The 23044-nt window shown below is 35.0% G+C and overlaps 1 protein-coding gene across 3 annotated transcripts in view; it reads right to left on the reverse strand.

The window, feature by feature from the left end:
- Positions 1-5700: 5700 nt before the first annotated feature.
- EPHA3 (EPH receptor A3) overlaps positions 5701-23044 on the reverse strand; it is a 372702-nt gene continuing 355358 nt past the window's right edge. Inside the window, exons 16-17 of one of the 3 annotated variants that reach the window (XM_003255127.2) lie at positions 15598-15753; positions 5701-8434 (exon numbers count right to left, since the gene is read on the reverse strand). In XM_003255127.2, coding sequence (XP_003255175.1) covers positions 8329-8434; positions 15598-15753 — 262 coding nt within the window. In that variant the 3' untranslated portion in view covers positions 5701-8328. The remainder of the gene's footprint in view (positions 8435-15597; positions 15754-23044) is intronic. The other 2 variants (XM_012497854.2, XM_012497853.2) reach the window with 2 other exon arrangements.

The following is a 23044-nucleotide window of genomic DNA, read 5'->3' on the forward strand; positions in this document are numbered from 1 at the left end:
TTTCAATTTTTGCGTTGCTGAGTTGCTGATATGAAATATATATTTATTATATGAAGCATACCTATGGCAGTTAAATTTAGATAATGTTATCTGTAACAATTTGTATTGGCTTCCTCCCAAGGCTTTCAATTTGCCATGTATGAGAATAAATGAGAACCATATGAAAGTCAATAAGTTCTTGATAGTACAGGACATTCTGTATTCCCTCATCCTTGATTTTAGCAACATTCCAAGGGTTTGGCTTCCATCATTGAGGGTGATAGGCTCAAAAATATAAAGGTTTTTTTTCTTGGCTTCAGATAAGAATCCTAAACTTAACACACGTCTATAAATCATTGGTGTGGAAATCTGTCAGAAAATAGCACAAGAGTACTACTTTTTCCTTGTGGTATTTGGTGTTTCCAAATTAGATTATTTGTTGAATGTTCAAGGGAACATGTTTGCTTGAAGGGTTCACCATATGTCAAGCAAATCTCATGCTATTGAAATGGAGTTCTCAGAAATGAAATCAAGGAAAACTGCCTGTTCCTTCCTCTACCATGGTAGTAACAATCAAAGGATTCTGCAGAACTGTGTCTCTACTTGCAGAATTACTGAATTACAATTGCACATTGAAAAGTGGAAAATGGAGACTACCCAAGAGCTTAATTCTGGAATACTTTTTGTAATTGTCCTTCAGATTTTATCCTCAGGTTGTAATATTATACTGACAGCTAATAAAACATAATAGCTCGGAACAAGAGATCTGGAGCGATTTTGTCTTCAGTTCTTCTACTTGCTAGCTGTATGACCTAGTGTGATTATTAGCTATTCTAAGTTGCAACCTATAAAGTGAATAACAACATACTTATTTCACTAAGTTCTTGGAAAAATTAAAGCAAATAATATATGTTAAGGACTTTGTACATAGTAAAAGTTCAATGAACATTAATTATAATTATTCAGAAAAGTTAAAGTTTATATGTGTGTGTACATACATGTAACATGCACATCAAGCAACTTCTTTTCTTCTATTATTACTATTGCTAGCACCACTTTATTTCTAAGTTAAGTGGAAAATTACCTTTCTTCAAAGAGGAAAGCTGATAGCCCACCTTGTTGGAAAATGCAATTCATTCATTACTATTCTTCATCAACATGTAACTGAGTTTTCCCAGAGAATTTCAGGGTGAGGACTTCTGCAAACCTCCAAACTCTTTATTTTATAGCACGTCTACCTCCACCACTTATTTTCCCAAATTGCATCTAGAGCCTGTGTGTCAATAGAATGTGCATCCCAGAAGCCTCATAAGAAGCGTAGCTTTTAGTAGGCATGTTGACGTTATTCGTACATAGTGAGAAAGTAGAAAGGATCCGAAAAGCTTTGGCATTTACCTTGTTAAATTTTTATAGCTAAGCTCTGGTTCAAGGGTCTACTTAAACAACTTAACTGTGCTTAGAAAAGTGGGAGCATTGAGACCAATGAAACGAGTCCACAAAATTCTATGAAAATGAACCAGTTCTAGCAGAGATCAGTATATTCAATGATCCAAGATATATAACTAGAACATTAACTAGCTTTATTGAGCTGAAGGAAATGTACACTTTTTCCTATGGGGAAAAAATAATCAGATACATCGCCATTTATAATGCTATCAAACATTGTTTTAATATATTAATTCAACTCAAAAAATTTTTTTGTTTATTCTATATCAGGAAAATTGCAATAGGTGATGCAGAAAATATGGTTTGCAAAGCACAGTTCAAGGTGCCCTCAGCTAGAAGTAAAGATAGGGCATAAAGAATAGGCAATTGTGGTTAAGATGGTGTGTGTCAGTATTAAGTACAGGGTTCTACTGCTGCACAAGGAAGGGTTACCTAACCCAGTTTTTAGGCATATAAGAGGACTTGAAGAATGATTAGAGATTGGCTAAGTGATTCTAGACAAAAGATCAAAGAAGTCAAAAGCTATGATGCATTAAGAAAGTGGAATACTCAGAGAAGTACAAGTGGGTCAGTACAGTTGTATAGAGTGTAAGGAGGTAGTGGGTTAACCAGAAAATGAGAGAAGCCGGTTTTTATTCAAGATAGGTCTCATGTGCCAATACTAAAGAGTAGTCTGTATTTTAGAAATAAAAAGTTGGCAGCTACAGGGTAAGTTTAGAGTGTGTGTGTGTGTGTGTGTGTGTGTTCATAATTAAGTGGGTTATAATTTAAATATATAGAAATTTTTCACAAAGACTCAGATTAAGGATTCTCTTGAAAAATCAAGAATTAATATATACACTTACCATGTACCTACAAAAACTTTTAAAAAATTAAAACCTAGTTTCCTTAAACCTTAAAAACAAAGAAAAGGAAAAACCAGGAATCACAATGGATCGGTGTTGCCTTACATCTGAGAAATTTGCTATTAGTGGAAGAAAAGGCACTTTTATGGGTCACCACACTCTTCACTTGCTTCACTCATTTATATAACCTGCCAGTTCCCTGAGGCATTTGAGTTTGCAAGCCTCCTGAGGAGGAAATACAACATTAACTTTGCTGTATTAGTCTGGCTGCATATTGAAGAGTAGGTTGAAGATATCAAGACTAGAATCGGGGCACAATTTAAGAAATTCCTTCTGTAATTCAGAAAAGTAATGAGGATCCAACAGAGATTCTACTGGGCAGTAGAGAAAAGGGATGAGAGTGAGCATTTCTAAGGTGGCATTGTTAGGGGATCAGTTAGACACTGAAGAAAAGGTAGACGGAAGAATGAAGGATAACATTTTAGTTTTCCAGGTGAGTCAACTCGAGAGTCATATAAGTTCAAGATTTTCAAGAATCAGACACAGAAAGAATTAAACCCACAAATAATTTTTGCTGGAAATGCCTGGGAAGCATTGGAACAGGGTTTAAGAGAAAACACAAGGAGCTTTCAGATAGAAATACAGGTCTGACACCTATAAAAGGAAAGCGTGAAGGAAGGAAAATTGAATAGTAAGGAGCACAGACTGTAGGGTATGCCTGAGCAAGCTTCAGTCAGGATGATTAGAACGTGAAATACAAGACTGCTTGTTAAAGGGATTTACCACTTGTGAAGAAATGGCCTGGCCCTAGTACTTCCACCATACTCAGTCATTGACAGGCATTAACCAAGGTAGAGGGTGGCCTGCTAAAAATATGCTGGGGATTTTGAAAATATAGCAGCTCACAGTTGTCAGCTAACTGCTCTCTTGCAAGAAACTCTCTTGAAAGGAAATCTGAGCAGCGTACTCACATAGCTGACAGGTGCCATTAGAGGTATTGGATTTATGTAATAAGAGAAAAGAATTAAAAATGGTTGCCTATAGAGAAAAAGAAATTGGCACAGTTAGCAAGAAACTGATGTTTCTCTGATAAGCTTTTTAGAACAATCTGCCTCTGACATATTATTTATGTTAAAAGGAGTTGTGGCAGAGATTGTGATATAAATTCCAGAAACTTTCCATTTTTATTTAGGCACACTGTCAGGCAACTTTCTTTATGTTCTCTTGCAGTTAAGTATGCCAATGTGGTTGAGTTGTTGCCAATGGAAGCAGAGAAGAAGTGGTATGTACCACTTACAAGCAGAGTTCATAAAATCCCCCCAAATGATCCTCGCCTTCATTTTCCTGGCTGGAAGTAGAGGATTTCAAGGCTCCACAAGATGGAGAAAGTGTAAATTCTTAATTATTGCAAAGAAGGCCACCTGGCAAACACCTACTTTGGATCATTCTGTGTTAGAAAACGTATTTTTATTATTTTAAGTTGATAATATTTGAGAACTTAAGTATGTAGCTAGCATTAACCTAAGAGGTCTTCCAAGAAAAATATATATCTATATAGGAAACACATAAATATTTGTAATGTAGATCTTTCCATACTTTCAGAAACATCTTTCCATATACATTTTTATCTTTGAATTCTTTTTCCTAAAGCTTCAGATTCTCATCCCCAATACTTAGTAACTTATTAAAGTTTGGCTTACACTACACTATATATTTGACAAACCCATGACATTAAGCTGACTTCTCCTTCTTCTCTACTTCGACTAATGGTGCCCTCATTTCCACAGACACTCAAGACCTAAACTTTTGGTTTGCTTTGATTTCTATCTTTCGAAGAACTCTCAGAACAAATTGGTACATTTTGTTAATCCTCCTTCTTTTATATATTTTTGTATGCTTTCCATTCTTCACATCTCTATTACCACCATCCTGGGGTAGATGTATATCTTTGTGCGTAGAATACCAAAATAGATTTCTAACATCACATAGTCTATTAGACCTAGTCTCCCCCAAGCCTCTTCTGCAAATTGTCATTGCCACTGTCCCCAGAGCATTGTGGGGATTATAGTAGCTATCACATGATGGGAGGAATACAGAATAAGAAGATTCCAGTTTGAAATATCTATTTACATACTAGGGTGACCTTGGGAAGGTGACTTGGACATTCTGAGCCTAGAGTCCCTTCTCACATAAAAGTAGCTCATCTCCATTCACAGAACTGTTACAAACGATTTAATGAGGTAACTTGTAAATGATGATAGCAAAACAGTTGGCTCATAATAATGCATACTATGTATTTATTGAATGAATAAATATATTATTTACCTCTTCTCTTCCCCTTAACTAACTAATCTCCTGCTTACAAGGTATTCTGTACTCCACTCAACTTGACCAAATGCTATTTCTCCTTCAAGGCAAACACAAATCAGACCTGTTTTTTTAATCTCTTCCTAACCACTTACTTCTCTATGGGTATGTTGATCACTTATTTTATTTTGCATATTTTTGAATTAGCTTTTTTTGATTTTCATATATAATCATTTTCTTTAAGTGGACTGCAATGACAAGGGACCTATTGTATACAAAGTATCAGGTGTGCTTTAGCAGGTGGTTTGCATTTGTACTTTTTTTTTTTTTTTTAATTTTTACTTGCTTTATTTGACCTGGCCAGAATTCCTTTCTTCATTTGTCATAAACAGTATTCTGACTTCTGTTGGACATAAACTGCTTTTACACCTCTAACCCCTGAAGAGCATCACTTTCATATAACCCCACACACTATCTCCAAGGGCAAGCACAGGAGTCAGTACTTGCCAATCTGAGTGATTCATTCTCCAGCCCAAAATGATAGGGCTTGTGATCCAAGAAAGGCCTCATGATCTCTGTTGGAACTAGAGAGACAGTAATTCTTTCATAGGAGTTGCAATGCAGAATTAGATTAAAGAGAGTAGTATTTTTTACCTTGTAGAAAGGTATAGCTTGCAAATTAACCCAGTTGGAAGAAAAACAGGGCCAAGGGAAGAAGACAAAGAACGTTGACATTGTTTGAATTTCTGGTTCAATCTGTGTCTGATCTCTTAGCTAAGGAGTTTGTCCCCAGATAATTCTGTCACTCCTTCTAAACATTTTCTTTTTTAGAAAATTAATCCAATTTATTTGTTTTCTGTTATTTGCAATCAAAAGAGAACTGTCTATTACAGTTGTGTTTATTAACTTTGAAATAATATTTACTGACTATTTTTCTGGCTTATTCATAATGAGATGTAGACCAAAAACATGTGGATTATACAATGTAAATCCCTCCTCACTAATGGAGAATAAAAGCCCAGAAGCATATTTTTTGTGACTTATGTAAATTTCATTATTTTGCTGTTTAAATAAGCACATATTTTTATATTTTTTTAAAAAAACTTCAGAGACCACTTCTGTATTCCAATCTGTAAAAAATATTTTCATTATGTTTATTATAAAAATATAAACGTTTCCACTACAAATCATTTTACATTAGTAAGAGGCCATCTACATTGTACAACATAAACTGAGTAATATTTTGAAAAGACAAGTTTAAAATAAACACATACTGCCAATCATATCACATTTATACATGGCTTGATTGATATTTAGCACAGCATAAACTGAGTGAGTTACCAGAAATAAATAACATACGTAAATCAAATTTAAGATACAAAACAGATCATATGGTACATAACATCGTGTAGGAGTTGTGGCTTTACGTTTACTGAAAGTCAATGCAGTTCCTGTACAAAGAGATGGCCGTAAGCATTCTAGTACCTCTACTCCACGGTTAAGAATCGTACACTTATGTTTACATATGTACAGGGTAAGAATTGCGTAAAGCAAATTTATGAGAGATCAAGTAGAAAAATATTAATAAAATGAAGAACAGTATATGGTGTATACAACCTCTACTTTCAGATGGAAACCACAGCCAAAATAAGTGAAATAGATTCAACAATCCTCAACTTCTATTAGTTTATGAAATGCATGGGTTTTGTTGAGTATGCTCAGAATAGCACCTAAAAAAGAAAATATTAGTCTGGGAAAAAATTAGATTGAAACCATATTCAGATCTCATTCTAACATTCCAAACACAAAATACTTGATTTAAAAAAAAAAGTTTTCTAGCTGCTGATAGCAGGTGTAAGTGAAATTTGTGATTAATTTTATAATCACAAGTGTATTTTTAAAAATGTCATGCTCTTATATATCCAATACAGAATTCTAGTAGCCTGATTTGACTAAGGAATATTGCCAAGATTTGAGAAAAATCTTATATCTGAAGGAGCACAATCTAAGTCTTATTACACTAAACCTACAGCAGGTTAGCACTTGTGAATTTTGATTTGTGATTGTAAGCTGTGTTTCATTAGCGTTCCATTTTGCATAAGAACATTAAGTTTGCAGCATTGTTTTATCCATTCTATTCTTGTGACATGTGCATTTCTTATACTCAAGATCATATCAGCATTAGAAAGAGTATCAATAGAGCTAAAATGTTGCTTCAGAATATATTACTAGCTAGATATCCACCAGGTACATCTTTTCAAAATTACTGAGCAAGCTCATAGTTAGCCTTTATGTAATAGTAAGTCTAAATCCCTGTGATGAGAAATTTCTCTCCTGCCTACACATTTTGGGTGTTTGCTAGATGACCAACTATTCTGAATATGTTATGTCCAGTAAATTCAAAGAAGTTCAATCCTTCTAAGGTGCACACCAAAACTGCACCATGTGCATTGAAGTGGAAGACTCGTAAAGATAATAATACCTGGTACTAATGATCACAATGTTTAATTAATTCACCTAAACTCCAGTGATACAGAGGAGTAGTTCTGTTATCATCATTCTCTATAAACAGCTCAACAAGTTTCAGCAACAATAGTAAGTGACATTTCAAAGCCAGTGAGCAAGTAATTTTTTTTTTTTTTTTTACTCATGCATTGGCCTATAGGCTGTGTTGCCAATTAGTGCAGCATTCTATATAGGATTCCACTTCTCTCCAGTGGAGCTATTCTCGAAAGCTCTAACACAGCTCCTTCACTAAAGGAGGGAGTTGATAGTCTCTAAGCACCAGAGCAGGAAAGGTATGTTATCTGGTTGAAAATCCATTGCATACAAGCTAGTATATTACACTAAGTTGTGAGCATACAGTTTATAATAAATGGAGAGGCAACAATGATTGGGATAACAGACTATGAGAGATTTGGTTAGTGTATGAACAGGAAAAGGATTTCATTTTTTAAAAATATGTGTAAGTGGATGGTTCAAAAAATCTGAAAGAAACCCATATTATCTGTGTGTAGTTAAATTGCTGACAATTTGAGAGAGCATTTGGCACTTGGCTGTAACAAATCCATATTAAATCATCAAGGCATAAATAGAAAACAATAAAAACAATTCAAAAGAAAATAAATATGTACTTTTTTCAAAAATTAAGACATTTCTTTACATGATATACTTAAAGAAGCTAACAATTTAAAAATGTATAGTACTTAAAGCAACTACAAACTTCATCTCTATATGCTTTAAACAGATAAAAGAGAATAATGCAGTGATAAGGTAGTAAATATGGCCAGATAGTTTGAGGTATAAATTCCTCTATGTTGCTTGCTTTAAAAGAAACAAAATACCTGTTACAGATTTCCTCTGTATATAAAAATATCACAAGTCTTTTCTTTTGTGGCTCTACCTAAACAAAGCCACCATGTCCGTTTTGTTATTTCACTTGTTTTGATTTTACAATAGTCAGTTTATGATCAATGGCTATATGCTAGTTCTTCACCATTTTACACTGAAGAATTAAATTTAATCCATTAACTAATATTTAAAAAAGCAATTACAAAAAAATACCCCACCCACCCATCCACTAAATGATAGGGGAAAATAAAGAGTTTTTCAATTCCATTTTAAGGCATTTGTACTCATATTTGAGTGTTTTATTGGACTTGGAACTTCCACCAGTATCTCCGCATTATTGTCTGTCTGCAGGATGATGCTACACCTTCCACAGCCACCACTTCCTTCCAGAAGTCGTGCTTTACACGGGAACTGGGCCAGTCTTTGATTGCGTTTCTAGAGCTTTAATGCTACTGATGATCTTCTTCTGTGGCCCAACCACGGTGACACCAACCTTTTTCATGTCACTGTGAAAAAAGAAAACAATATAAGAATCAGTTTCTTCGATAGTATATAAGCAGGAGATTTTCAGTTAGCACAATTTGCACAATTCTAGTACTGTGGACCCAATTGTCTGATATTTGCATCATCTGTGTTATGTCCCGACCATTCCACCATCTTGTAGAAGACTATATAGGTGGTGTAGTGGGTTGAACAGGGTTTCCTCAAAATCTCTGTCAATCCCAAACCTCACAATGCAGTTTTATTTGGATAGAGGGTCACTGCAGATGTAATTAATGCACTGATTGGGAAAATATCTTACTGGATATCGTGGTACATAAATCCAGTGCCAGTTTCCTTATAAGAGAATAGGATACACAGAGAAGAAGGCGATGTACAAATGGAGTCAGAGATTGGAGTTATGTTGCCACAATCCAGAGAATACCAGGATCCACCAGAAGCTAGAAGAGACGAGGAAGAATTCACCCCTAGAGACTGGAGCAATTGTGGTACTGCCAACATCTTGATTTCAGACTTCTGCCAACAGAATTCTAAGACAAAAACTTCTGCTGTTTAAGCCAATAAATTTGTGGTAACTTCTTGTGGCAGCCTTAGGAAACTAATATCAATGATCACGCATTCTTTGTGGGGTTTTATCTCTTTCCCTTGAATCTGGGGATTGCTTTGGCTAACAGAGTATGCCAGAATTGACATTGTATCACTTTCTTCATTCAGGTCTTAGGAAACTGCCAGCCTCTACTTATTGATTGAGACATCCTCTCTGGGGGCTCTAGAGCTGCCATATAAAAAGTCTGACTACCTGATACGATTGCACAGGAAAGGCCACATGTAAGCACTTTGGCCTACAATCCCAGGTGAGACCAGCTGTATAGCTAACTGCACCAAGGCAAACGTCGAAATGAAAGCATCTCCAGCCCTCCGCACCAGATCAGTCCATTTGTCCGCTGTAAGCTTCTGTCAACATCAACCTCAGAACACAAAGAATCACCCACCTGAGCTCTGCCCTAATGTATAACCCACAACACTATGATGTATAATAAACCTCTTGCTGTTTTAGCCTTTAAGTTTTCGGGGAGGCTGCTGTGCAGCCATAGATAACTGGAATAGCCTGATTAAAGTACACAGTTCTTTCAAAGTAGAAAAACAATGACAAAGACATATCTCTTTTTATTAAATATATAATAATTTAAAGTCAGAAAGTAGCCATTAAAATAAAGATTATAAAAACATAAGGAATTTCATTTAGGCAAAAAAGATAATGTGCAAATGCTTAATTATATATTCTTGTTTCAAGTAATTAGTTCATATATTCACATCTTTCAGGACTGAGAGGTGCTCAAACATCCCCCTCCAATGAAAGCTTCCCCAATCCTCCTATTTAATATTTTAAAACTTTTCTGTATTTGTATCTGCACTTTCTGTTGTCTTTTCTTGTTTCATTGTCTTCGAAAGTGTTTATTACCATCTAACATATTAACTTTCTTTCTGATTTATTTTCTTTATTCCCTATCTTACTCCACAATAAGGTAAATTCCATGTGAACTGGGATTCCTTTTTTTTCTTTCATACTCTGTTTATCAACAGCAACCTAAACATGGCTGCCAGTTAGTGGGCTCAATACAAATTTGCTAAAGAAAGAAACATACAAAATATATTTTTATGGGTAAAGATGACCAGGGCGTAAAGTATCATTTGTCAAGGAGAGCCAGGAAAATTGAGAATGGCAAGGAAAAAAGAACACGTGTGAACACACCACACACAGACACACACATACACACAGAGGGGTTTCCTTTATATTGAGCATGAAGAAAGAAAAAATTGGGGATTCAACTACATAGAAATGGATTAATCGATTTCTTAAGAAATGGGTTCCTAGGCAATAAAGGTGTTCAAGAAAACAATAGGTAACCATTTGAGAAGAAATGTAGTTGTTATTTAAGCATCAGGGCATTAAATTAACCAAGACTCTACTGAATTCCTACCATCTGGGCTGGGAAAGTTCCTGATGACCTTCAGGTTCCCTCCCTGCCTACTGTCAAAGGGCTGATAAATCCTCTATGGACAGCCTGTGCCTTGCCTTAGGCCCTATCTGATCATGCTCTTCCTCAGGAAAGCTAGTGGGGATGTATGGGAATGTGAGGCTTGCCATGCTTAGTGTAACTGTGGATGATGAAAGCCTTCACTTAGAGTAATGTATGCTACTTTTGTTGATCCCTGCCTTTGAGAATGTGCATTACAGGATCTTGATAAGCATACCATGAATCTATCTTTAAAACAAAGAATAAACATTTCTCGACTTATCCCCAGACTATAGCAAAGTCAGTTTATGAGTCTAGAGCCAAAAAACAGGACAGATACAAGTATGGGTATGCAGATCAATAGATTCTCACTCTTTCTTCTTTCTTTAATCTTCTTCCAATACCATATCGTATGTTTTATGACTAGATGATTTTTTTGTCCTTTGTCTCTTCCCTTTCCCCTTCTTAAAATAATAGTCATGGAATGTAACTCCAGCACTTTGGGAGGAAATTTGAGAAGGCGGGCGGATCATGAGGTCAGGAGATCAAGACCATCCTGGCTAACATGGTGAAACCCCGTCTCTACTAAAAATACAAAAAATTAGCCGGGCGTGGAGGCGGGTGCCTGTAGTCCCAGCTACTCGGGAGGCTGGGGCAGGAGAATGGGGTGAATCCAGGAGGCGGAGCTTACAGTGAGCCAAGATAGTGCCACTGCACTCCAGACTGGGCGACAGAGCGAGAATCCGCCTCAAAAAATAAATAATAAATATAAATAATAGTAGTCGTGGAAAGTAAATATATATATAATATTTATATGAGTAAATATATATAATATTTATATTATATGAGTAAATATATACATATATATAATATTTATCTATTCCAATGCAGTAATTGCCTGAGCTCTTTGAGAAATTTAAGCATAGTTACTGAGTACTACTTGCTATGATGTTTGGCCCTGATCTTCCTTCTGAACTGAAGCACTCATCCCCAAGTGGCTGGAAAAAAAAAATGTGACGCTGAGTTCACAGACTGATTTGAGACATTCCTCATCACTTCTTCATAGCTGCACCTCCTGAGTGTATTCCTCAAGAAATGTTGTGCATAAAACTGTTCTGCAAAGAACAGTTTTACATTCTGCAAGAAATGTTCTGCAAAAAGCTGTTTTACATTCTGTGTCTGTGAACCCAATATAAGCAAACTTATATATATGTATGTTTATATATATATGTTTATATATGTTATCTACAATATATAAACATTATATATAATATATAATATATATTATATATTATGTAAACATTATATATTATGTATAATATATAAAATATATTTTTATATATTTATATAAATATACTACATGTTTTATATATAATTTTTTTACTTAATGCAAATGACTGTTTTTTGAAAAGAGAATTAAAGTAATTATCTATTTGGGTTATTCCTTGGCCAGGGTTGTTAAACACCCTCTAGTCTCGCTATTCTTGCCGGAATATCTTCTGTCCACTACTCTGCCATGTCCAAAATAATTTGGGACCCCCAGTTGCTGCTGTCTCTATAACACTCTGCGTGCTCATTTCATTTTGACTGTCCTGTTCAGAAGAGTGGTGGAAAAGTTCAAGACTAAAGAGCAGCTCCAGATTGAGACCAGAGGTTAATGTGTTATCTGGTACTTCAAAGGCAAAGGGATAGGTGATGACACTTTGAAAATGGCATCCAAGGGTGCAGAATAATGACATGTGGCAACAAATCTGCTTAATATTCATTCCACACACTTAATTCTCTCTCTAGTTTCACCGTCACAGTCACTCTAACCTTTCCCTTTCTATCTTCTTTTCTCACTTTAACCTTCCTAAATCCATCTTAGGTTATGAATTAATGTCTTGAAATATGTATTTATTAAATAAAGTCGCATATGTTCTGGGCTTTGTTCAAAAATGAGATAACTTGAGTAGCTTGCATGTCAATGAAATCTCTAAACTAATGAAAATAAATTAATATGCATTTGAATGTGAAATTTTATTGATCTTTTCCTATACTTTGGCAGCCTGAATAGGAATAAAAAAGAGATTCACTATTCATCTTAGGTATCTTTTTCTATTCTGGGAGCATCTCTACAGTTATTTGGTCAAGCGAATCATTTCTGAATTGAGTCTGGATGGCACAAAGAAAATAGAGACTGAAAGCAATCAAATTCAAACAATAAGCCCAAGAACCTGAAAGAAAGCTAAAATATCTAGCTCAATATTTTACAGCATTTATGCTGAAAATGTTGTCTCATTATATTTACCCAAATTATTAGTATATTAAAGACTTTTAATAAATTCTCATAGTAATATAAACTAGGAGCATGAGGTGCATGACACTATGAAGACTCAAGGAAAAAAGCAGCTCCTTGGCCAGGCGCGGTGGCTCACGCCTGTAATCCTAGCACTTTGGGAGGCCGAGGGGGGCGGATCATGAGGTCAGGAGATCGAGACCATCCTGGCAAACACGGTGAAACCCCGTTTCTACTAAAAGTACAAAAAATGAGCCGGGCATGGTGGCAGGCGCCTGTAGTCCCAGCTACTCGGGAGGCTGAGGCAGGAGAATGGCCTGAACCCGGGAGGCAGAGCTTGCAGTGAGCCGAGATTGCGCCACTGTACTCCAGCCTGGGCTACAGAGCAAGACTCCATCTCAAAAAAAAAAAAAAAAAAAAAAAAAAAAAAGCAGCTCCTTTCAAGGAGTGTTAGGGCAATAGATGTTAATCCTATATTGTCCCTGAGCTGAGGAGAAAGAACAGAAGAAGGAATATTGTGGGGAGTGCAATACGGAAGTATCCATACCACCTGACTCAGTCTGCAGGACAAATCTGAAAAAGTTGTCTTTCAGGAAAAGTCAGCTTTCATCTTGAACGTATATTCACAGGTTGTTCAAATAATAATAACAATTAAGTAAAAATATTCCAACCAGCCAAAAAGAGTTTGACTTCCAACATGGTATTGTTGACACAAGTAACGTCGCTAACTTGGAAAGTATGACAAATGCTGTCATTCACATTTTTAAAGCAAATAGCTTTCTTATCACATTCATAGCTTATAATGGACGACAATATTTGAATCGCAAACTAGCAGTTAATCTTATTAACAGTGTTCTGCCTCATACATTTCAATATAGTGTTTCAATATCTAAAAGTTTTGAGTGTTGATATTTTATTGAGAATAAACATTTGCATAACTTTGCCTTTGAAATTCTGGCAATGATGTGGACATGTTCAACTTTGTGTTTGCTTTTTGCTACGCTTCTGTGCTCTACAGCGGGTGTTTTGTATATCATAACCCTAACTGTTTATATTACTAAAATAGGAATTTATAAAAATATTTAAATACATGACTATATCCTGAGACTTTATCAGATCAAAATAAGTACCACAGAAACCCAAGTGTACTGTCGATTGGGTCAGAAGTCTATTCAATAAACACTACATTCCACTTTGAACAGGAATGCTGGTTCATGTTAAATTGACTAGAGTAAGTTTATGTTTTTAGAACAAGTTCTCTTCTTCAATAATCATAAAGTGTTCCTGTAAGTCCTTCTTTGGCTTTATGTCTTTCTGGTTGTAACACTACACCATAAATTATAAACTTATTTATTTGTTTGTTGGGCACTTATATCTATTAATTACATGGCACATTCTTTTTTGGCATCTAATCTGTTATTTTTCACAGTGATGTTGAATGATTGACAGGGTGGCAGTGAAAGTCTTTATATATTCAACAATATTTAAATATTTAAATATTAGTGGGAGATGATAATACTTAAAGAAACTTGGGGGACTAAATGGTTTATTTAACAAAGATCAAAGAAAGACTGACACAAAGATGAACAGTTTCCCAATAGACCATGCAAGCGACAACATTCTGGACAACTTTTGGTGTATCTATCCAGTATTACACTTCTTTCTTTGGGGCAGTTCTCCATCTTATCTTCAGGAAAAGGCCCCTAGAGCCAAGTTCATACTACCTCATTCTACATCTTTTGAAGATAAATTACTAAACACTAGCAAACATAGGACTTTAGAGGTGCCAGTGTACAAGTGGGACTGAGCCAGTCCTGCTTTCTCTCCTGAGAACTTAGAATTAAGGGAGTTGGACCCTGGTCAGTTGAATGGCACTATAAGGCTATATGACCAAGAGTTGAGAAAGCCAGTTTTTAGCTATGTGCATGGGAATCCAGAAAATGTCACTGTGCAGAAAAAGAAAAAATGATGCAGTCACATTAGAAAGTGAAGTAAATTGGTTCTCAATCACAGTGAGATGAAGAATGTGACTTCCAACTCTTAATTTATCAATTCCCAAACACCCTACTTTGTGAATAAGAACAAATTTTTGACTATTCACTGGATTCACCTGATTCTTTATATACCCCCTTTCCTTGGGTCCATGTGTTTCTCATATCAAAAGATTCCTGTTACCAAAAGATTATTGTCCACAAAATACAGCACATTATACTTGATTATTATTGGCTTTTAACTGATGAAACTATCAATTAATATTAATATGATGCATATTTTTTCTTTCTCATCTGGCAATAAGCCTTTTGAGGAAAACCCAAAAATTCTATCTTAAACCTAATTATAATGCCATTTTCTGGTATGATATCCTTTACAGAGTAGACAATGATGAATAGATGATGTTATGTTTAGCAACTATGAAAACTAGTTTTAGACTTTAATATGTTTCCTTGTATACCACATTATCTACTTGGTTCTCAATTTTCCTGATTCACAGATGTTAAGCTTTAGTAAAAATAACAGAAAAATCACAAAATGCAGAAATATAATAATCATCAATCTATGTCTGCTTATGGTTTAAATTAGGAGCTTGAGTCTGCAGTGTGGTTTTGGGTGTGAATCTGTTGGTTGACCTGAAGGTCATATCTAAAGACACCAATCCTGGGTCCTATCTTGAGGGAGGAAGACACATCAATATGTATCAGTCCAGAAGCTGTGGGCCACAAGGAGACCCAGAGCCCTGATTAGCAGTTCCAGGAGACAGTCCGTACCTCAGATCTACCACTAATATTTATAACATGTCAAGCCTAGACGTTAATATTCAGCAGAAAGTTCAAAAGAATCATTCATTCTTCTTAATGAATTTTTTTTTTCTTACTCTGTGGAAATCTTGGCTATTGTGTCACAAGAACTGTACTCCACGCCTGTGAAGATTTCCTTGCAGTGTGCTGTCCGGACACCATTAAGCCAGTCACCTGTTGTGTGGAAGGTAGTGATATCCACATTGCTTTGGTCCAGAAGAAGGTTTGACGGCCTGCAAGAAAAGAAAACACCAAAGGGAGACAGATCAGGAGTCAGCAGAGTTTCTGTGTGTCAAAATTTGACACTAACATCAGCAGGAACTTCCAGACTTCATATGGTGTTCCTGTTCATTTGTGGAATTTATGCGCCATGAAAGCTTCATCTGTTCAAGCTGGCAGCTTGGAGGAACGCTGTGTAATCATCCTGTCTAAGTTCTCCCCTTCTCCACCCACAAGTGCTTTTTAAATCACCGAAAATTTGCCAGTGAAAGACGTAAATATATCCATACATATTTTATTATCATTGAATTTAATCACTAGCAAAAATGGTAGTAATTTAGGATACGGTTACAGTAGGCAGGACACACTGAATTCTTTGCTGTCTGCTTTAATGATGGATTCATTTTCAATATTTTAAGTATTTCCCACTGGATGTTTGTTTGTTAGACATTGTACAGGTTGCTGTCCAAAGAATGGCTTGAACAGTCTAGGCTATACTTACAGCAGGACATAAACTCAACACAGAGTTAAATAATGTTGCATGTCATTAAAAATAAAAAATAAAAATTAATAGAAAAAAGTAGATGACTGATAAGAAAAAACATTCTTGCATACTTGACACCAAATGAAGTTCATGATATATATAAGCAACACATTCACGATATATACATTATATATATCATGTGTTTATATACACATGATATATACAAAATACTTTATATATGTACACACACGCAAATACACACAGACTCAGAGAGGGATTGTAATTGTGATTTATATTGCACAATACAATCAGCATTAAGAAAAAGGGCCGGGCGCAGAGGCTCACTCCTGTAATCCCAGCACTTTGGGAGGTCGAGGCCGGCGGGTCACCTGAGGTCAGGAGTTCCAGCCCAGCCTCACCAACATGGAGAAACTCCATCTCTACTAAAAATACCAAATTAGCCATGGTGGCACATGCCTGTAATCCCAGCTACTCGGGACGCTGAAGCAGGAGAATCACTTGAACCTGGGAGGTGAAGGTTGCGGTGAGCCGAGATCGCGCCATTGCACTCCAGCCTGGGCAACAGGAGCGAAACTCCGTCTCAAAAAGAAAGAGAAAAAGAAAAAGGACTTCCTTCCTTCTAGGATTTTTTTTTTATATAAATACAGGCTTAAACATCTATCTATGACCACCTGCAATACCTGGTAAATCAATGGAACAGAAGAGGCATAAAGGAAATGAAGGAGACAATGTTTGCTTCCCTGAAGAGGCAAAAGAAGCAGCCTGTTGGTGAAATGTCTTTGGTGTGTCTTTTTTTTCAGCTCTTAGTGGCCTCTTTAATTGTCCTTTGACTTATAAGACTGGAGCCAGTCACTAGGTGAACAATTTATTGACTTCTCTCTTCTTTTCTCTTAAGGAAGGGAGCTTGGACACAAGGTAGTTATAAAAGACTTTAGTTTTGGATGAATAATAACAATGACAGAAATAAGTTTCGAAGGCCCTTGTTTTCATATTATATCGAACGTTCATGTGCACTCAGTGTGGCCAGGCATGATGCTAAGAATATTACACAGACACGAAGGACCTTAATCTTTACAGTACCTGTTAGGCACTGATGCTATCTCTAAGATAGACAAAGAAGCTGAAACTAAATCACGTTAAGTTACAAATCTAAATTTCCTCAGGCAAAAGAGGCAGAGCTGGCCTTTAGACCCACATTATTATATACCACAGCCCACATTCTTGACTGCTACACTGTGCCATTTAGGTAAAACTGTGTTCATATTGCATTTCCCCTGTTTTTTCTTAAATGATTTATGATTCCATCATGTGGCATATTCGATGTTTATATGCCCTGAAGTTTAGTGCACAGATACTGGAACCATAAGGCCTGGGTTGAATCCCAGGTATACCACATACGATTTGTGTGACCTTGGTGAGTTTCTTGTCTGTTTCCTCATCTGTGAAATGGGGATGATGGTGAGGATATCGATTTCACACAAATGAAGATTAAATGAGCATATGTAGGAAGCACTTAGAACAGTGCTGGCTCATAATAAGCACTATCTGTCAGCTGTTCATTATTCTTATGTAAATAGTGAAATGGTTAAACTTCTGAAAACTTCAAAAAGAAAATAGCAGAGTAAATATCAGTTTATATATAATGCTGGGAATGCAATGATCTTGTTAACCACCATTTTAAGTAACTAGAAATTTAGTCATATATAATATTATGTACATAATAGTATAACAACCCTGAAAAGTATCCATTATTAGGGGCTTCATTAGAATAGTCAATAACTTTTACAACTTCACAATCATTCCACACAAATGCTTGTAAACAGAAGTGCTATTCTGCTGTCTGTGATTTTTTTCATTATTGTTATAAAATATAGTATTAATATTAAAACTATATATCACAACTTAATATTTATTTAATAATTAAGAGGGTACGTTTTGATTTTTTGCCATTTTAGTTATTTAGAATCTTTCAATAAAAATCTCCAAAATTAGGAGTATTAAAACTAGAACTTCATATTTTTCTTATATACTTGAAATGAAAGATTAGTGTAAGTGAAGTCCATCATTTGAAATGCTTAAATTCAAAGTTTAGAATTTGTGGTGAGAAGACACCAAAACAAATAATATATCGACATGCATTTATCCTTATTTTAGAAATAAATTTAGGTCTCTAAGGGGTTAATTTCAATATCTTTAGAAATAGCATGAAATAGCAAAATTAACAATATACATGAAATAAAACTGTATAATGTTTTACATATGAGTAGCAGTCATTGATTACCATCTAGGATATGCGGTAGAAGCTCCTGTTCTAAATGAGAAAATCTGTGAAGCAAATCTGTGCCAGCTCTGCCCACACTTAAATAGGTCTTTTAATTGAGAGGTTTATACCACTTCTGGTGATATTCTTCAACTTACTCTCTTATGTACAAAAGACCTGCTCAAGTGTAAAGTTGATTCGTGAGCCAGGACAATTTTAGATCGTGCCCTACACCTACATGCCATTACTTGGAACATATGAGAAGTTTGTGAATTCACTCTCTGGATTTTTACAGGGATGCATGAAATGTATTTGATAAAAATGCTCACATTTTAGTGCAGTTTTAACCCTGAGTTTCAGAAAAAAAATTGCAATGTTGGTTCTGACTCTATTTTCATACTCTGTGGAAAATATAGATTAATAGTCCCCTCCCTGTGATGGTCATTTATGTAGTGGAGGGAAGTTGAAAGGGAAGGATTCTTCAACCTTCTGTCCATTAGACTAAACTCAATTACCTCAATCCTTTCTAATTCACAAGTTCAAATTATAAATTGAAAATCTTAATTATGGAGTTTATAACTTCTATTTCTGTGATATAGTTTAGTTTTACTAACACTCAGAGATTATCTAAAAAAGATTAGGCCTTATTATATAAATATTAATTTTTTCCTTTAGCAATATCTGGAAAACTATAAAATATCAATATAACATTTCATAAGTTATTTTCTTCTGAAACATATATGCAAACAACTTTCGATGATGTTTTAAATTACCCACCTGAGAAAGAAAAACAGCTTATTTTTATAATTGAAAATTTTATATTTTTATTCTTTTCTTAAGAACTTCAGGAATTACAGATATACATCAAAATGTACACAATATTCGTGGGTTGTTTCAGGATAGCTATCATGAGTGAAATAGTCTTTGTCACTAGCAACCACTAGACATTAGATTAGACTCATTGGATAAGTCATTGAACCACTAAAAAATTGATAAGAATAGCATTAAATCATGTGTGAGAAGATTTTATAAGAAAAATGATGTGAAACCTAGAATGAGACAAGACATTAAACTATCTACAGGCATGCGCGCGCACACGCCACAATTTCTCTGTCTACAGTAGCTAGAGCACAGAACCTTATGTCAAGTTTTAGTCCCATGAATAGTAATACTTTTTTATTTATGGGTTTGCGGGTATGAAGAATCAAACCCCAGGACATTTATTCAGAATATTTATGAAGTGTGCCTAATAGCAAAATGCAGAATTCTTTCTTCTCAGTTCAAAAAAGTTTTTACTTTTACACTCAACACTTTAGCCAGACTCAACAAGAGTTTAGAGAAAATTAGTACAAACAAATTGAAATAGAACAGGACGTGTGGATTAAGGATTAGTGACCCCAACTGAGTTTGTCTGTTTATGACTTGGATCAAAGTGCATCCAAGACAAAAAAAAATGACCTAATTTTAATGCCTGTGACCTCAGAATAACCAGCCCTGCAAAGTATCATTTTTCCACTTCCAGGATTTCTCTGGGGATTTCAGATAAAAATTGGTTCCTTTCCTCCTCAGAGAGGACATCTGGAGAGTTTATCAATGGATAGGAATTTGTCTCTCACTGTGAAGAGCCTGTGATGTCTCTTCATGCGCACCAAGGGAATCTGGACCTTTGAGCAGCTGCAGGCATTGGCGTTTTTTCAGACCCAGCCACAGACATTGGGTCTGAAGGGGAAATTTATAGGCTGGGTGATGTGCACCGTGAGCTCACACTTTTACTAGACAAATTAGATAGGTTTCAATCCATGCAGCTGTAAACGATGTCCTACAGAGCTCCACCTGATCTTTTACAGCTTTTCATAAATCAGTACCTACTGGCTGCAGACCGCAGTCATTAAAAAGGAATCATGGAAATTACATGTTTGCTCAGGGGAAGTGAAAAATAACTTTCTTCCCTTTCTTTCTCCCTCTTTCTATTAAGATTTGTGAATTATCCTTTCATGGGTTTTCATACTGTTGCATTAGAGTGGTACGTATATATTTTCTTCCCATCAATTCCTATTTTAGCTGTAAATAGGTGCATAAAAATTAGCACCAGATACTGGGGAAAAACTCAATAAACAACCGCCAATCCCAGGAATATCTTCGCATAATAATCTTATTTCAATGCTACCTTAGAATTCTGAATCACTAGTTATCCATTTCTGACTTAATAGATTCCTTTTGATTTACAAAGGGATTTACTCCTCAAATATCAAAAATAATAACTAATACACATTTCTTGAATGAATAAGTATATGCCTATTATGTCTAGAAGGAGGTAATAATATTCAAGATGCATACTGTAACATTATAATTATTTTTTATTTGTTGTGAATAGTTTCAGGAAATACATTAAATCTAAAAAGTAACTTTTTAAAGCCAAAATACTAATAATTATATCTGAATTTATTATTGTTTGGGAATAGTAATATATTTTTTCTGTATATTTTATAACTTTTTTTAAAATTTCAAATGTTTCTCCAATGTATTTCGGGGGAAAATCTTATATTTGCCAATTTATTTTAATGTTGATTGCCGATGACCTTGATCTTTATCACTAAAATTAAAAATCCAGATATGCTAAAATGAATTTAATTTATCATCAGTAACTAAAAATAATTTTGAATATATACAGTTCCCAACAGGAACCTAGTACATAAATGACACATTAAGGAGAAATAAAGTCATTGTGTTTATTTTAATTATCTCTAGGCCTTAAAGACAAAAATCTTTGAAGTTATAACCGTTACATCTGGTTTAATTCCTCCCTGTGGTAAAATTAGCTGCTTTGATTTTAAGATTAAAAAAGAGAGAGAGAATCACTTGGGTATTCGGCATATTTGATTCCCTCTAAAAGGTTCTGTATCATATTTGTTCACTGAGCAAAGTCACCCTGTCAGTTTCAGAATTTGAGGTCAAAGTCATTTTGAGAAATAAAGGCAGATTGTTTTTTGGTTGTTAGATTTATCTTGAAGGATATGGTATTTGTCAAAACAGCAGTTATTCTCAAAAAGAATACTATTATGTACTCCTAGAGGTCAGAAGCTTTTTACTAATACTTATTTATTTTCATTAACTGGGAAAAATAGGAGTATTGTTTATTTTTACTCCTCTCTATGCTGCAAGTTAATAAAAATAAATCCCTTCAACATTAGTGATCAATGCAATGAAACAATATATTTAAAAACATTTCAATTAAATTAACTAAATATAATTGGGTCTGCAGAACCTTGCTCTAAATATTATTAAATATATTGCTTAAGTCTTTGTGTCATGAATTTTGTTGTCTTCCATTTAAAACCTCGTTCTAAATATTTTGAATGCATTATCTAATCTTTTTGTGTCAAGAATTTGAATTTTATCAATTTACAATAGCACAGAAGAATTCAATAACCTGACTAGTGGAAATTCTGTGAACTTAAGAAGAAGTTATTTCTCTATTTCATTTTACACACATATGCACACACAAACATCTCTTCAAAATTAGTATTGTCAATAATAAAAATCTGGTATCTTCAAAAATAAAAAGGTATCTTACTACTTGAATAGAAACACATTCTCATTTTTCTGTTATTGGTCTTAATTTTTAATTTAGCTTCATTTATAAAAATAAGTGAATAAATTTATTTAAATCTAGAAGTTATATTATAATCTTTCAAAATATGTTTTTAAAAAATAAATGTGTATTTCTCTTATATGTGCAAAACAATGTGTTGGGAAGTTAAAGAATATTTTTATTTTAAGACTATTTTCTATTTATTTTCATGGTGGCATTTTCTATCAAGAACATCTTTAAGAAACATTCCTTTGGGCTGGATGTGGTGGCTTAAGCCTGAATTCTCAGCAATTTGAAAGGCCAAGGCAGGTGGATCACCTGAGGTCAGGAGTTCGAGACCAGCCTGGCCACCATGCTGAAACCCCATCTCCACTAAGAACAGAAACATTAGTCAGGCATGGTGGGGACTGCCTATAATTCCAGATACTCAGGAGGCTGAGGCAGGAGAATCGCCTGAACCCAGGAGGTGGAGGATGGCACCATTGCATGCCAGCCTGGGCGACAAGAGTGAAACACTGTCAAGAAAGGAAGGAAGGAAGGAAGGAAGGAAGGAAGGAAGGAAGGAAGGAAGAAAGAGAGAAAGAAAGAAAGAGAAAGAAAGAAAGGAAGGAACGAAGGAAGAAAGAAAGGAATAAAGAAAGAGAAAAGAAAGAAAGAAAGAAAGAAAGAGAAAGAAAGAAAGAGAAAGAAAGAAAGAAAGAGAAAGAAAAAGAAAGAAAAAGAAAGAAAAGAAAGAAAGAAGAAAGAAAGAAAGAGAAAGAAAGGAAGAAAGAAAGAAAGGAAGAAAGAAAGAAAGAGAAAGAAAGAGAGGGAGGGAGGGGGGAAGGAAGGAGAGAAAGAAGGAAAGAAAGAAAGAGAAAGAAAAAGAGAAAGAGAGAGAAGAAAGAAGAAACATTTCTTTGATTCTTATAAAAAAGAGAGGAGAGCTTTTTTTTTTTTCATTCTTTT

Source organism: Nomascus leucogenys, chromosome 21, assembly GCF_006542625.1.
Source record: "Nomascus leucogenys isolate Asia chromosome 21, Asia_NLE_v1, whole genome shotgun sequence".
Taxonomy (NCBI): Eukaryota; Metazoa; Chordata; class Mammalia; order Primates; family Hylobatidae; genus Nomascus; species Nomascus leucogenys.